This window comes from Dendronephthya gigantea, unplaced genomic scaffold, assembly GCF_004324835.1.
Source record: "Dendronephthya gigantea isolate DGI-Jeju-01 unplaced genomic scaffold, DenGig_1.0 000030F, whole genome shotgun sequence".
Classification (NCBI taxonomy): domain Eukaryota; kingdom Metazoa; phylum Cnidaria; class Anthozoa; order Malacalcyonacea; family Nephtheidae; genus Dendronephthya; species Dendronephthya gigantea.
Genome location: NW_021163040.1, coordinates 348,600 through 363,079, shown reverse-complemented (window position 1 = coordinate 363,079; position 14,480 = coordinate 348,600). Strand labels below are relative to the sequence as shown.

The window sequence follows — 14,480 nt, the reverse complement described above, 5'->3', positions numbered from 1 at the left end:
GATGATGTATCGAAAATGCATATATATTATTGCAGAAGACGAATTCATTTCTTGCGAACGACGAAAGTTATACCAACCTGATGAAATGCATTTAATTAAACCTTATACAGCCCTTGGCAATATTTTCGTGTGTCTTAATATACTTAATTTTTTTTTCATATATAGTGGAAAAGTAAACAAACAAACTTTATTAATGATCGTTTTTATTAATAATATATGTATGTATAAATTAAATAATAAATGAATATATATGATATTGCAGAAGACGAATTCAATTCTTGCGAACAACGAAAGTTATAGCAACCTGACTAAATGCATCTAAGGCTAGCGTCCTATCAATGCGCATTCCTTGTATTTTAAGAATATAAGCATCAGAATTACGTTTTGTGCAATGCATATGAATGTAATAAATGCAACCAAAACTATTGTCCTCAAAACCCGTTGATGGATAACGATGCCAAATTTTAGTCATTTTAGCACAAATTTCTAACGATGTTCGTCATAGCTATAGCCTATATGCCATATGGATTAAGATGTAATTAAAGGCTGCATGTACTTATAAAGTTTAGACAACCTGCGATTTATTAATCAAGCTATACTATTATAGCGCGTATTCTGTTAATCAGGATTTTTTTAATGATAGCAATCTGTAATCTTGCGGTATCTTGCTTTTAGGCAGCGTTTATTTGTCGTCGGCTTTTTCGCCAGCAATGAGTAAATTCTCGTGTAGGCAGCGAAATGGCTTCCATATAAGATGAATAATTAAAAAAATAGCGATGAAAGGGCACAGCTGTGCTTTAATTCGAGCTTGGTCTGTGTCCCGCCTGACTCAGTCGCCGTTTTTTGGCTCTGCTGTTGCAAACATTGCGGTCACGCTATTTTGTTTTTCTATTTTGAGTGTACCTCACCTCGCAAAGGTATATCCCTAATATGGTCTTAAACTGGATCATCTATAAACCATACCACGAGGAATCTTTTTCGAATGTTATCCGCTAGCCCTCGTGTGGAATTTGCTAGACTAGGGTCTAGTTTGCGTTTGAAAACAATACAATACAATATACAATGGCAATGCAGGGTACAATGCAATACAAAAACGTTCTGCTTGAGTGATGGCTTTTAGTTTTTAAAGTACAGATTCTTAGCACTTAATATCAAACTATCACAATACTGTGAATAGTCAATACTTCACTTTTTATTTTCGCAGAGTTTAATAAAGTGATAAACTAGCTATAATATATTAAATTTTAAACAAGATGCAAAGCTTCGTATAGTCACAAAAATTCGTATCAACATTTTTACAGGAGTGCAACATTTGTTCCACTTTAAATATAAAATATAATCCTTTTCTGAATGCTATCAAAAAACAAAATTAAAAAAATTACATATACCTAAATTGCAAAAATAGATTTAGGCTGATAGCACATACTACAGCAAAGACGACGTGAGGCGATCGAGCCATCTGAGGATTGCCATTCTTTCTGCATGAAGAACGTCGTAGTGTATGAACGGAACCGTTTACGCAGCTATTGCTTGCAGATTTCGCCGTCGACGGGATACATTTGTTCTAATAATGTCAACTCATCTACACTATCCTCATCGCTTGTTAAGAAAGGCGCATAGCCGTCGAATGAGAGCTCGTCATATTCCTGTCGTTCTTCAGGAGTAACATCGTCTCCATCGTACATAAACGATGCGAACCTGGAAATGGAGCGCTAGAACTAGAGGCATATACTGGAGACGAATATATTTAGCGCAGCTAAATCGATATATAGTATATAAGCTGTAAAAAATAAATTGCATTGTTTGGAAACTTAAAGTCCAATTCAGGTGCACACACAAAGTGTATGAGAGCAAATATACCAGGTGTTGCAATAAAATTGACCTTGATAACATTTATGGTGCACATTATACAGACTTTAGCTCATGTGTGGGAATGAATAAAAAAATCTCGTAAATATATAACCTGTCAGAACAGGAATCGTATGTGCAGGAGGCCAAGGGGATAATCTATGAGGCGTATAATGGTCCATATATAATTAATTTAAGGTTTTATATCATGACAGTAAATACTAGAATTGTCCTAGGGTAAAAAAACTGAAGTTTTATCGTGAATACCTTTTCGGATTTTTTAATCTGGAAACAGTCTTCCATGTATTGCATTCAGGACTCTCACAATACTCTCTTAACGCCTTTAAGGCTTTAGCAGTCTCTTCGATTCCTTCTTTTTCGTATTCTTCCATAGTAATTAACCGTGGCCTTCGAAAATACGCTTGAAGGCGATATGGAACCCTGAAATGGAAATTTACATGGATTGTGAAATAGGTGCGTTTTTCTCAGAAAGAATGACCTAAAACGAATACTATATCATACTGTGATTTTGAACCTACCAGCCTCTAGTTAGAACATAATGACGAGCACCTAGAAATGAAATCCATCTCGTGGTGATCAGTATTAAAACGAAAGTCAAAGAAATTTCCTCGCATCGTATGCTGTAGTAAACAATGAACAAAGCCACGGATTGCAAAGACCACTTCATGATGTCCAAGCCACGGGCGCTCTCAATTGGACCACGATAGTAACAATAGAGAAAACTAACTAGAGCTATGTTAAAAAAAAGGTATGAAAGTTAATATTTCATAAATGGGCATATATAGCTCAGTTTTAGAATCCGAACATGCAATCATATAAAATTGTTTGTATGAAGACAGCAGTCATGCAATTGATGTTTACTTTTTCAAAAGTATAGATTCATGCAAGCCTTGAGGGTTGCAATCTGTAAAAACATAGCATTTTTTTCATTAGGTCGAGGTGATATAAACACGCAAGATTTTTCACTATTCCGGCTCAGGGAAATTTCCATTTGGATAAGCCAAATCTCGTAGCCAGAGATCAACGACAACTAATTTGCACACGCTTATCTGCATAGCATAAATAGAGGTTGTACTCAAAGATTTGTTGCCTGGGACAAATGAAATCGAAGAAGTGACAACTTCGAGTCCTGAGAAGTCAGGATAATCATAGGCAGGCATTAACTTGGTGATTATAGGTGATAACCTCCAGAATAGTCTCTTGTAACTGAACAAATTTAACAGAAGGAGGGTTTCCGTATGTAAAGGCATTTTTATTGTCAAATGGCTATGGTTCTTGTAGGATTTATTTTTGCGTTCCTGGTTTGTCAAACATGATGAAGTAAACTCTAAGCTCAAAGCATGTTATACAACTGTGTAGACCTAACAAAATCGCGCAAATGTCTTCTGTATCTTTACCTGCTGATATAAAATAAGCATAAAATATCTTCATGTCTGCAAATTTTCCACTAATGATAAGTTCCGTTACGAAACGAAAGAAATATAGAACGATGCTGGAACCACAAAACATGAAAACATAACCAATGCCTCTCTGGCAAAAAAAATTTGAGGAATACATTTAAGAACTACAGTAATCAGTATGTATACTTAAATCACGAGGAAAAATTTAATAATGCAAAAATTTAGCATCAAAAGCACATGGGGCACCCCCAGTGCCTGAGTAATATCTGTTGTATACCCATAAATAGGGAACGAACTATACGTAGGCCATGTTAATCCCACTCATACTTTAGCAAACCTGTGGCATAAACTTTGAAATGACAAACAAAAGAAGGAAAACGGCCATAATCATTCCCATTGACACGCCAGCCGTGTAATAAAACAAAACGCTCCTACAAAAATACGTGAGAAATAGTGTATGTATTATCTATTTGCCATACTATAAGCTACGAGATGAAGAGATGAAAATTAATGATAATTCTGTAGTTCTTCGAACGTGCAACATTTTACTAAACACGGATTGAAAAATATTTTTATATCAGCGGTATAAATCCTAACTTCCGCCAAGTTAGACGAGGTGCATAGAGAATATTAAAACTTTCCCAGACTATTTAAAAACCGACGCGAGCAAAGTGTAAGTTCAATTGAATAAATGGCGTGCCCAGCATGCTTGGACTTCGTTTGCTTCCCGGTCTCGAATCGTCCAACTTTCGTACCTTTCGAGTATATATACGTTAGCTTCAAAGCGAAATAGCATATTTAAAAAAAATGCGTATAGTCGCATCGTATATACGCTATAATGCATGTAACATTATATTATGACTCAAACACTTTTGTTTGGACGAACATCAGACATGCGTCTTGAGAGCACGGACCAGGCAGTGGAAAAAGCATTAAACATTTTGTAACATTGCGCTAACACTCACGGTTGTCCCTATTTTACGCAACAATTTTCCGCCATTTTGTTTATTTTTGGAAAATCATTAACTGCGGTAAAAAATCATTAACTGCACTTTAGTATAATCTTCCTCTCAACCAATCAGCATCCAGTAAGGTGGTAAAATAATATTGCAAAAACTATATACCTTGCAACTAAATCAGCTTTGTGGAACAAAATTATTCCGAAAATCAACGCGACAGGATACTGGATCCTTATTTTATGAGAAGTAACTAAAAATGAAGAACGCAATCATGGATGAAAAATCTGTTCTTTGCTGGAGGGAAGAAACAACACAATTCATCCAGTAGTATGCTTGGGTCGCAAAATATAAAAAATTGCAACGTCGTTTTCTTTTAGAATGATATATACATGGTTATGCCGAATATTATGCATACCTTTGGCTTCCCAATACCCTTCTGTGGAGATTGCATAACAATTCCTACCATAGGGAGGTACTGACAGAACAACACTGCCTCCAGTTTTACCAAATGACGGCCAGTTCATGGGAAACCAAGTATTGGCTCTACTCACAAATTTTTCCCTGACTTCTTTACAACTAGAAAACACGAATTGAAAAGAGGTCAGCCTCGCACCTGAGCCCGCTTTTAGGGAACTACATTATAATTTTAAATAAATATCGTAACAAACACATAGAAATAACAGCTCCATACACAGGCGATTTTTTGGAAAACACCATGAAGGTTGTAAAGGTTGCATTCAGCTACCTTTTACAGATCGATGGGGAATGAAAGCGCGAACGTTGCAACTCAATATAGTAGCTAAATGCAACTTTTATAGTCTTTATGTCGTTTCCCAAAAAAGCGGCTTAATTGGTACGAGCCTTTAGAGATAAGGGGCCAGTTGTTCAAAGCTGGGATAGCGCTAATTAACCCAGGGTTAAATTTAATCCACTGTTTTGGTTTAAGTGCCTCTGAACCGCTGTTCGTTTCAAAACCTTTACAAAATATGGCTTTTGTCCAGAAAATATTTATGGAAAAAGATATTCAACTTTGTAAACAGGCGATTAAAAAAATCGATGTAAAGATTTGCTTTAACCCAGGGTGAAGCTAACCGGCTTTTAAACAACCGGTCTAAGGTGTTGAACTGAAGGAACGCGCGGGAGGGCGGAGCACGGCATGCGACCCTGGGCTGTACAGGACAGGGCCGTCGCTAAAGGCTTAATTGGGGGGTGCATATTCATAATTATATTTATGTTTCTACAACCGTGGAAACAATGATAGTTAACAAAAGAAATCAGTCGGGTATAGGACAAATAAATGAATATGCACCCCCCTCCCCAATTAAGCTTCTAGCGACAGCCCTGGTACGGGGTGTAACTCCTTTCGATTAATTAATGCAGGGGCGAATACTACCTTTTCCCCGAAACGACATTCACCGAATCCTCAGGTTCAGTCTGTATATCTATTTCTACGTCCGCCCAAATTGCCCAAATAGAGTTATGTTTGTGGCCGTTGATGCACAGAGGCTTGGAAGAACTATTGAACTGGAACGACTCCCAAGGATGTGAAAAAAAGAAAATATTGAGACCTAAACGACAATTAGAACCGTGAATTATAAAGGGATCAACGTAGCCTTGCATTGATTGTTCAAGCGACGTCGTAGTATACTGACCAACGGGTTTTTTCAAATGCTGTCGGGTCGTGTTGTCAAGAAATTTTGAAGAACATACTGAACATAAATGCAAGAAAGAAGCGAGGAATCTTTACAACATTTTGGTAGTTAGTGTAAGATTGTCGTCATACTAAAACAATTATCCCCTCAAGCTGGACTAAATCCGCCTTGGTTATTCTTTCGAAATATTCACGTTCGCCATTTGGCTCTCGACGTCTTTTTCTGAACTTATTAGCAAATGATATATTCTGTGAATAGACATTTCCCTGTTCTCCGGCAATAAAAACCATTCCACAAACAATAGATTACATTTTTGCCCGCCTCGTTTCCAAGCTATTATTATTTTGTGTGCACACAAGGATATTTGGGAAGTGTCTATTGAGCAACGCTAGTGCAGGACGGATGTTCTGCGGCGAAAGTGAGTTATAAATCTGTAAATGTTATGATACGTCATTGCCCTTTAATTCGTGACAAGAAATCGGACAAATTTCGGTTATATAGCATAGTGACGCATGCGCAGCGGCTACGCACAAAATACAAGCCATGGACAATACTAATCAGAAGTGATCATATTATAATCGGCTTAATTATAATTGTGCTGAAATGCATATTTTAGGACACTCTAATTGAAAATATTTCAGCTCAGTTGGTCAATAAATAGATAATTTTGCTTTCCGTTTCAAACTCAACCGATGTTTAAACCAAACGCGGCTTGAATAACCGGCCCCGGAACAATAAAATGTCTTATGAGCAGTAATTATACTATATTTATACATCATGACAGTGCATCATTCATTCATTAAAATATACAGATTAATCGCCATTATACCAGCTAAATTTTGGATCTCTAAAGGTTCCATAATATTGGCAAATGCATGTATACATACGGTCACAATGTCGACTTCCATATATAATTTCGGTTTCAAAGCAAAATTTTCTTCTGCAAATTTAAACGTTCGTGTCACACATTTGTAACATATTAATTAAAGTTTATTAATTGGACTACATATTGTGATTAAGGAAAATTCCATTTTCTGCATGTCAATCTTACGTTCGAGAATTAAAAACAATCAATCGTACATGTAGAAGACCTGAAAGAACTGAATTAAGCAGTCGTGCAATGAGAATCCCAAACTCGCTTCACGTTGTTGTATAATCATTGATTATCTTGCTAAAATACACAGTAAACGGGGGAAAAATGACTTCCGATTTCGACTTGACACTGCTGTTTCTGTACCTCATCTGTTCATTCGGCAGCATTTCAAATGTACTACTCCTGATTGCTTTTATCAAAGATCCTTTGAAGTGCTTCAGAAACTCGGCAACATATCTTGTCGCTAACCTGGCATGCTCCGACCTTTTAATATGTTTCTCTGGACTACTACTCGAACTGCAGTTACATTGGATCTTTTCTGTCATTTGGCGTTCAGTCGTGCCTGTATCGATTGCAACAATTCTTGCGATCGCATTAGATAGATATCTGATGGTCGCTTTTCCATTCAAACATAAATTCTTCACGAACGGCAAAAAAATAGGCATTTGGCTGCTAATCTGTTGGATTGTACCTTTGAGCTCCTATGTAAATTATTTTCTTTCACAACCAATGGTTTCATTTGCAAAGAATACCGCGGATCTTTATGCTGGATTGACACTAACGTTGTTGATAGGATTTCTGTACGTAATGACAACTCGCTCGTTGCGAACCCAAGCGAAAAATTTAGAGTCGTACAACACGGATGCCGGGTCAAACCGTACACAAGCGGCTAGGGTGTCAAGAGAGAGGAGATTCATGAACACCGTTGCTTTGGTGGCGTGCATTACAGTTATTGGTATAGCGCCTTTCTTGATCATGCAAAGTGTTCTAATGGAGAGAAATTACAAGACGGGATCAGAAACAGTCATTGAAATATTGTATACTTTTGTACACGCATTATTCTACTGCACTTTCGCCGTAAATCCTCTGATATATTTGCTGCGTTTATCTAACTATCGTAAAGCATTTCTTGCACTCTACTGGAGACGCTGAGATAAGTCGATATAGGAAACAATCGTCATAAGCATATCTTATATAGTATAGCGATGGGCCTGGCTGAAAGTACCACTCAGCCAAAGTTAACAAGGATGGATGGCCTCTGATATTACCTAACCTATCATGTATCAACCTATATACATATATATTGTTAGTAGTGGCTGGCTAATGATGGTGTGGTTTTGTCCACGAAATACAAAATAAGGCTCAATATCATATAGCTTAGAAATACGGATGAAACAGACTGTCGTAATGGACGAATTTTGGTAATCAAATATGTTGTATATGTCACATATATGCATGTTGTTATAGATGTATTAAGTTCGACAAATTATTGAAAACTGGATAAATAATGCAGAAGATTTCATGATGCAGTCTTTTCAACGTTTATTATTTCGTCAGTCAAAATTTTAGAGATTCTAATTACGTGACTATATATTTCAATATGCTTAAAACTAAACGTTTACTCGATATATTAAGTATCCAAAAAAGTTTAATAAACGCATGCATGCAGTAATATTAAAACTTACGGTATAACTTAAAATGATTAAATGGCGAATCAATTCATCGAACCTTGTGAAGCGACCATTGCAAGTGCATTTTTGCAGGTGCATGGGATTTTAAATTTAATAAACATCACTGCATACGTTCGAAAAACTTTATTTGGATTGATAACATATCAAGTAATATCATAGTGCAATATCAAGTTATGAACATGTTCGACAGGTGAACTTGATCATCATGTACACTCCCCGTACGGCGGTTGCCAGAGCCCTGAGATTAGTGTGTATATGATGGTTCTTAGTTAATTTTATATAATGCCCCATTAAATTTAGAGCGTTTAATTGGTTGATGACGATCATGTGATATTGAATAGAAAGTCCCATTTCCCAAGAGTGCAATGGAAAGCGTTCCATAGCACTCTCCAGAGTGCAATTGTACCATACATTTTGTTCTATTGCACTCTTAATGCTTTCAGTAAATACCATCCATCAAAATGCTTCTCACACAGTTTGTTTTTTATTAAATTATATTTTTGAAACGAGACAGTCTATTTTGGTATTATATAAAACAAATAATGAATGTTTTCATTCGTGCAATGGTAAAAATATTTTCACTTGGTGAAAGATGGAATGTTCCATTCAACTCGGCTATGGCCTCTTTGAATGGAACATTCCATCTTTCACCTCGTGAAAATATTTTTACCATTGCACTCATAAACATTCATTATTTGTATAATATTTGGTTACAAATGTAAAAATATAGGGTGTCGCAAAGTTCAGTCACCTCGCGGACGAATGTGCCCGGTGTGCGCAAAACAAATGAGATAAAATCATGTGGCCAGAAATATGTATATGTAACTAGAATATCACAATACTACACTCTAAAGTGAACGCGCGCATGTAGCGTTTAAACAACCAAAATACGTTATTTTGACTTCATTACTCAATAAATATCTCAGACCAATATGCAATATTGGTTAGTCGGCCAGCCAGGCACTGCTGTTGCTTGGACCGCATGCAATTTATCGATATAACAATTCATAATTCATATATCTGCAATCTTAATTGTCTTTATAATAAACAGCAAGCCGGAAAAGAATTTAGGAAACGTGTACCCCCAACCAGTGCGTTGCTGTATTAAACCTTCAAGGTTTTAAGGTGGTTTACATTTACAATATGTCACTAAATAAATCCAGTCATTAAATATATAACTGAAAATATATGTTGCTCGTTCGATGTTGCTGACTGACCGTAGATTGAATAATATATTGCCAACTGCCACGGTGCCACCTTTATACTATCATACCTCGCCATGCATCGCCGACTATTTATTGTTCCACGCCAGCAAAATATTAATTTCACAATATCACAAATTACATTTTTCTTCAAAATGTTAAAATTCTTGTCAAACAAATTGTAAACACATTAATTAAGGTATATTGAGCCACATGTTGTATGCAAAATTCTATCTTATATATGTCAATGTTATTCGTTCGACCATTCGTACGTGTAGAAAACCTGAAACTGAATTAAACAGTCGTACAGCGAAGTTTCCTTACTCGCCTCACGGTATTATATAACTTCACAAAAATAAACAAAAAAGGGGGAAATGACCTTCGATTTCGATTTCGATTTGACACTGCTGCCTCTGTATTTTATCTGTTCATTCGGCAGCGTTTCAAATGCACTACTCTTGATTGCTTTTATCAAAGATCCTTTGAAGTGCTTTAGAAACTCAGCAACATATCTTGTGGCAAACCTGGCGTGCTCCGACCTTCTTAACATGTTTCTGTGGACTATTATTCAAACTGCAGGTACATCGGATTTTTTTGTCATTTGGCATACAGTCATACCTGTGTCGACTGTGACAATTTTTGCGATCGCATTAGATCGATATCTAATCGTCGCTTGTCCATTTAAACACAAATTCTTCACGAACGGCAAAAAAATAGGCCTTTGGGTGCTACTGTGTTGGATTGTACCTTTGAGCGCCAAAATAAATGATTTTTTTTCACAACCAATTGTTTCATTTGGTGCAAGTTCCTTGGAACTTTATGCTGGAGTAGTATTTTCGCTCTTGACAGGTTTTCTGTACGTAATGACAACTCGCTCGTTGCGAATCCAAGCGAGAAATTTAGAGTCCTACAACCCGGATGCCGGGTCGAATCGTACACAAGCAGCTCGAACGTCAAGAGAGAGACGGTTCCTGAACACCATTGCTTTGGTGGCGTGCATTACAGTTATTGGTATAGCGCCTTACTTGGTCATGCACAGTGTTCTCAGGAGGAGAAATTACAAGACGGGATTAGAACCCGTCATTGAAATATTTCATAATTTTTTACAGGTATTATTCTACTGCACTTTTGCCGTAAATCCTCTGATATATTTACTGCGTTTATCTAACTATCGTAAGGCATTTCGTGCACTGTACCGGAGACGCTGAGATCATCGATGTAACAACAACCATCATATTAAGCATGTCTTAATATAGCGAAGGGCCTGCTGGGTGAAACGACCAGCAAGAGTTAACACGGAGGATTGCATGTCTTCTGATATCAGATATAACCTATCATGTATCAACTTATACATATATATTATCAGTAAATATAGTGTAGTTTGGTCCACAAAATATCAGAGAGTGCATGCTCAATATCATATAGCGCAAAATACACGTAATTTTGATTACCAAAGGCAAAGCGAAGCTGAGGCAGTTAACATTGACCGAGGTCTGAATAATTTTTGATATCAAGCAAAAGGCGAACTCATGCAGTAATTGTTTTGATTACACATTTAAAGACATCAGAAACGTACGTATAAAGCGGGTAAACGAAGTTTATCGTGTACATGACGTTTTCATCGGGACGAGCAAATCGGTGCTGTGATCGTGAGCCATTTTGTTTAGTTTATTTTCGCGCTCTTTCGCGGGTTCGAGTTGCTGGCGCGGCAAGCTATGGGTACGAGATAGTCCAATATTTTTTTGGTAGAAAGGGTGACTAAAAAAACGCCGTTTTTGATATTCACTATGTATTTTTAGCCATTTTAAGTTCTAAATTAAAATCTAATAAACATAGCTTCATACGTTTAATAAACTTTATCTTGATTAATAACATATGAAGTACACATACAATTATGGACATATTAAAATATGGCCGTATAATATTCGACACCTTAAAATTTTTAGCTACTAATGTTAAAATGATAATGTGATATATTCTTGGCATTAAAACGTTCATTTTTCGTTCGTTAATTCGTCGAATACCATTTTCAATTTCATTCAGCGAATAAAAATAAACTTACAACTTGTTCAAACAGAAAGTAAAGTAATTATTCTTGCAGGAAGACATTAATCAGTCTGCGAGCAGCAGGCTATAATTGCAGCATTTTCACTGCGCATCAGAAGGTTGACACTTCGAAATTAGAAGTCATGCTGACTCATGCAAGATGAATTTTGACTTCAATTTCAGGGACTTACTGAGATATATCATATGCTTCTGCGGTATCATTTTCCATTTGCTACTTTTGATCGGCTTTCTAAAAGATCCAGAAATTCTGCGACGTACTTCGTTACTAATCTCGGCGCCTCCGACCTGATTATATTCCTCGAGCGTAGCAATATTCGAAATATCAAAAGTACACTAGAGCTTCTTCATTATTTGGTGTTCTACATTGTGTATGTGTGTATCTATGGCATCGATCGTCTCAATTAACAGCCACAGACAAGTTCCTGATGGTTGCTTTTCCATTCAAACATCATTATCTTAATGAACTTATAGATCCACTGGTATGTTTCACAAATCAGAAACCTATTTCAAAATATCTTCATACGGGAGTGCATGATAATGAATGTTCGTCACAGGTTCGCTGTATGTCCTGACCTCTCTCGGAAGCAAGCGCGAAAACTAGCCTCGCATAATAATTACATGCCTCGAGACAAGTTCGTGCGTTGAGGGAGAAGAAGTTCTTAAATAAAATACTTCTCCTGGCGTTTATTGCTGTGATCGGCACTGTTCCTTTCTTAATTGCGTGCAGGATTTTGAAGAAAGAAGAAAGTTACAGTCAACGATTATTACACCCATTTTTTAATTGTACCTTTGCAATGAACCTTTTAATATACTCTCTTCTTTAGCAAACTATTGCAAAACCTTTTTTGCTCTCTACAGGAAAAAGTCTCGCTTCTGATACAGGGGATGCAATCATTCATATGATGTCGTGTTATATAAGTTATGCAACCATACATAGCCCCCAAATTGTTATTTACATAACCCTTTAATATACTCTCTTTGTTTAGCAAACTATCGCAAAACCTTTTTCGCTCTCTACTGGAAACAGAAGTCTTGCTATATATATTAATTATGTAATTAATTATAATTCCTTTCAAAATGAATAATTTCACCCTCATATTCATATATTCATGTTAACAGACCTGTAAAGACAATGGATTTGAAAAGAAATTAATCTTGCACAACATGAATATATGAATATGTGCCCCCTCCCCCAATTATCATCTCTCGTACGCCGCTGTTCACCCTTACTCAACCCTAAACCTTTGTTTATAATAACATGTAATTAGAATCAGGTGTCCTCCAGCAAGGGTAAAGGAAGTAAGGCAGCTGGGAGAGGGTGTACCAATAGCAATTACCAAATACATAATATAATCTTAATTTCATTTAGTTGTGTCACACAGTGTTTTTTCAGCCAATTACAGGGAAATTTGTGCCAGGTTCAAAAATTTGCAAAGTGGAATATATATATTTATTTATATATTTATCGAATATTTAGCGTATTACTGCGTATATTTTTTTTATAGTGTTAATTTAAATTCTCTTTGATTTTGAACATAGTGCAAGAGTGAATGCTGTTTCAATTTCCTGGCTGCATATAAATTACTCGAGCAAATATTTCCACAAATGTATAAAACGCAATTTAATATATAAACAATTCAGTTCATAATACACATATTTTAGTATACTTACACTCTCCAGCCGATGACAAGGCAACGGGAAGTTTTGGAATAGACAGAAGGAAAAATATTACAATCAAAATCATCCTTCTATGAGAATATAGAATTTGTCTAGTTGGAAATCCTCCAGTTTTCCTCCTGTCGCTCGTTTGAGTTCGAGTCGGTTTGACCTTAAGTACATTAAGTACATGAATTTGTGTCGAGTGATTACCGCAAACCGGATGTTTCACGGGCTATTTCTAGCATTTCTTGCTCAGCCGCTGGGCTAACACAACGACGTTTCACGTTTTCGCCATTATTTGTTTTCAAGTTTTTTCTTTCTGATATTTGCCTGTATTCCCGAGTTGTATGTGGTTTTAGATCAGAGTTTCTGAGCAAAATGAGCAAGCAGACAGAAAGTGTACCTGACGAAGAACTGAACGTGGAAGAGTTGGACGTAACGTCCGCAGTTCTCATGGCCGGAGCACACCATCTCGGCAAGCAGTGCGAAGAGGATTTTAAAAAGTTTATGGCATGCAGATACGATACCCGGGACCCAAGAAAATGTTTAGAGGAGGGGCGAAAAGTGACAAGCTGTGCTTTAGGATTTTTTAAAACTGTGAAAGCGAACTGTAACGACGAATTCGCCAAGTATTGGACATGCCTGGATCAAAACAATCAAGAATTTGGTTACTGCAGAAAGCTTCAGGGATTCTATGATACCTGTTTGTTGGAGAAAATGGGCTGGAAGACTGAACAACCAGTACATTTGAAGTTATAATATAGTGAAAAGCTGGGGCATTATTAACTTGTTTGAATGTTGACTGAAGTTACCACATGATTTTCCAAATATATATCTTTGTTTTGAGATCTTTAAATATTGGTATGGTGATTATTGGCATTATAATTTTGTCTCTTGAATTATCATGAACACAGGGATGTATGTTCATGAACATAGGGATGTATGTTCATGAACATCGGGATGTATGTTCATGAACATCGGGATGTATGTTCATTGAGGCCAATAAGTTGGAACCAGTTAACACTCCACCACAGCTATCTCTTGTAACCAAAAAGCATTTTCTTTGACAACTGCTTGCATGTGGCCTTAAATTGGAGGATTGCACAA

The 14,480-nt window shown here is 36.6% G+C and overlaps 1 protein-coding gene across 2 annotated transcripts; it reads right to left on the bottom strand.

Annotated features, from left to right (window-relative positions):
- Nucleotides 1-270: 270 nt before the first annotated feature.
- Nucleotides 271-13,531, bottom strand: LOC114524204 (nuclear envelope integral membrane protein 1-like). 2 transcript variants are annotated; one of them, XM_028545339.1, is made up of 10 exons: nt 13,386-13,531; nt 5,881-5,937; nt 5,622-5,796; nt 4,644-4,804; nt 4,394-4,478; nt 3,607-3,700; nt 3,267-3,399; nt 2,388-2,601; nt 2,116-2,289; nt 271-1,698 (listed from the first exon to the last, which is right to left on the bottom strand). In XM_028545339.1, the coding sequence occupies exons 1-10, from the start codon at nt 13,456-13,458 to the stop codon at nt 1,524-1,526; spliced, it is 1,341 nt and encodes a 446-aa protein (XP_028401140.1). In that variant the 5' UTR covers nt 13,459-13,531; the 3' UTR covers nt 271-1,523. The 2 variants fall into 2 exon arrangements, with proteins under 2 accessions (XP_028401140.1, XP_028401142.1); XM_028545341.1 differs by lacking the exon at nt 5,881-5,937 and having other exon boundaries at nt 272-1,698.
- Between the last annotated feature and the right edge of the window lie 949 nt (nt 13,532-14,480).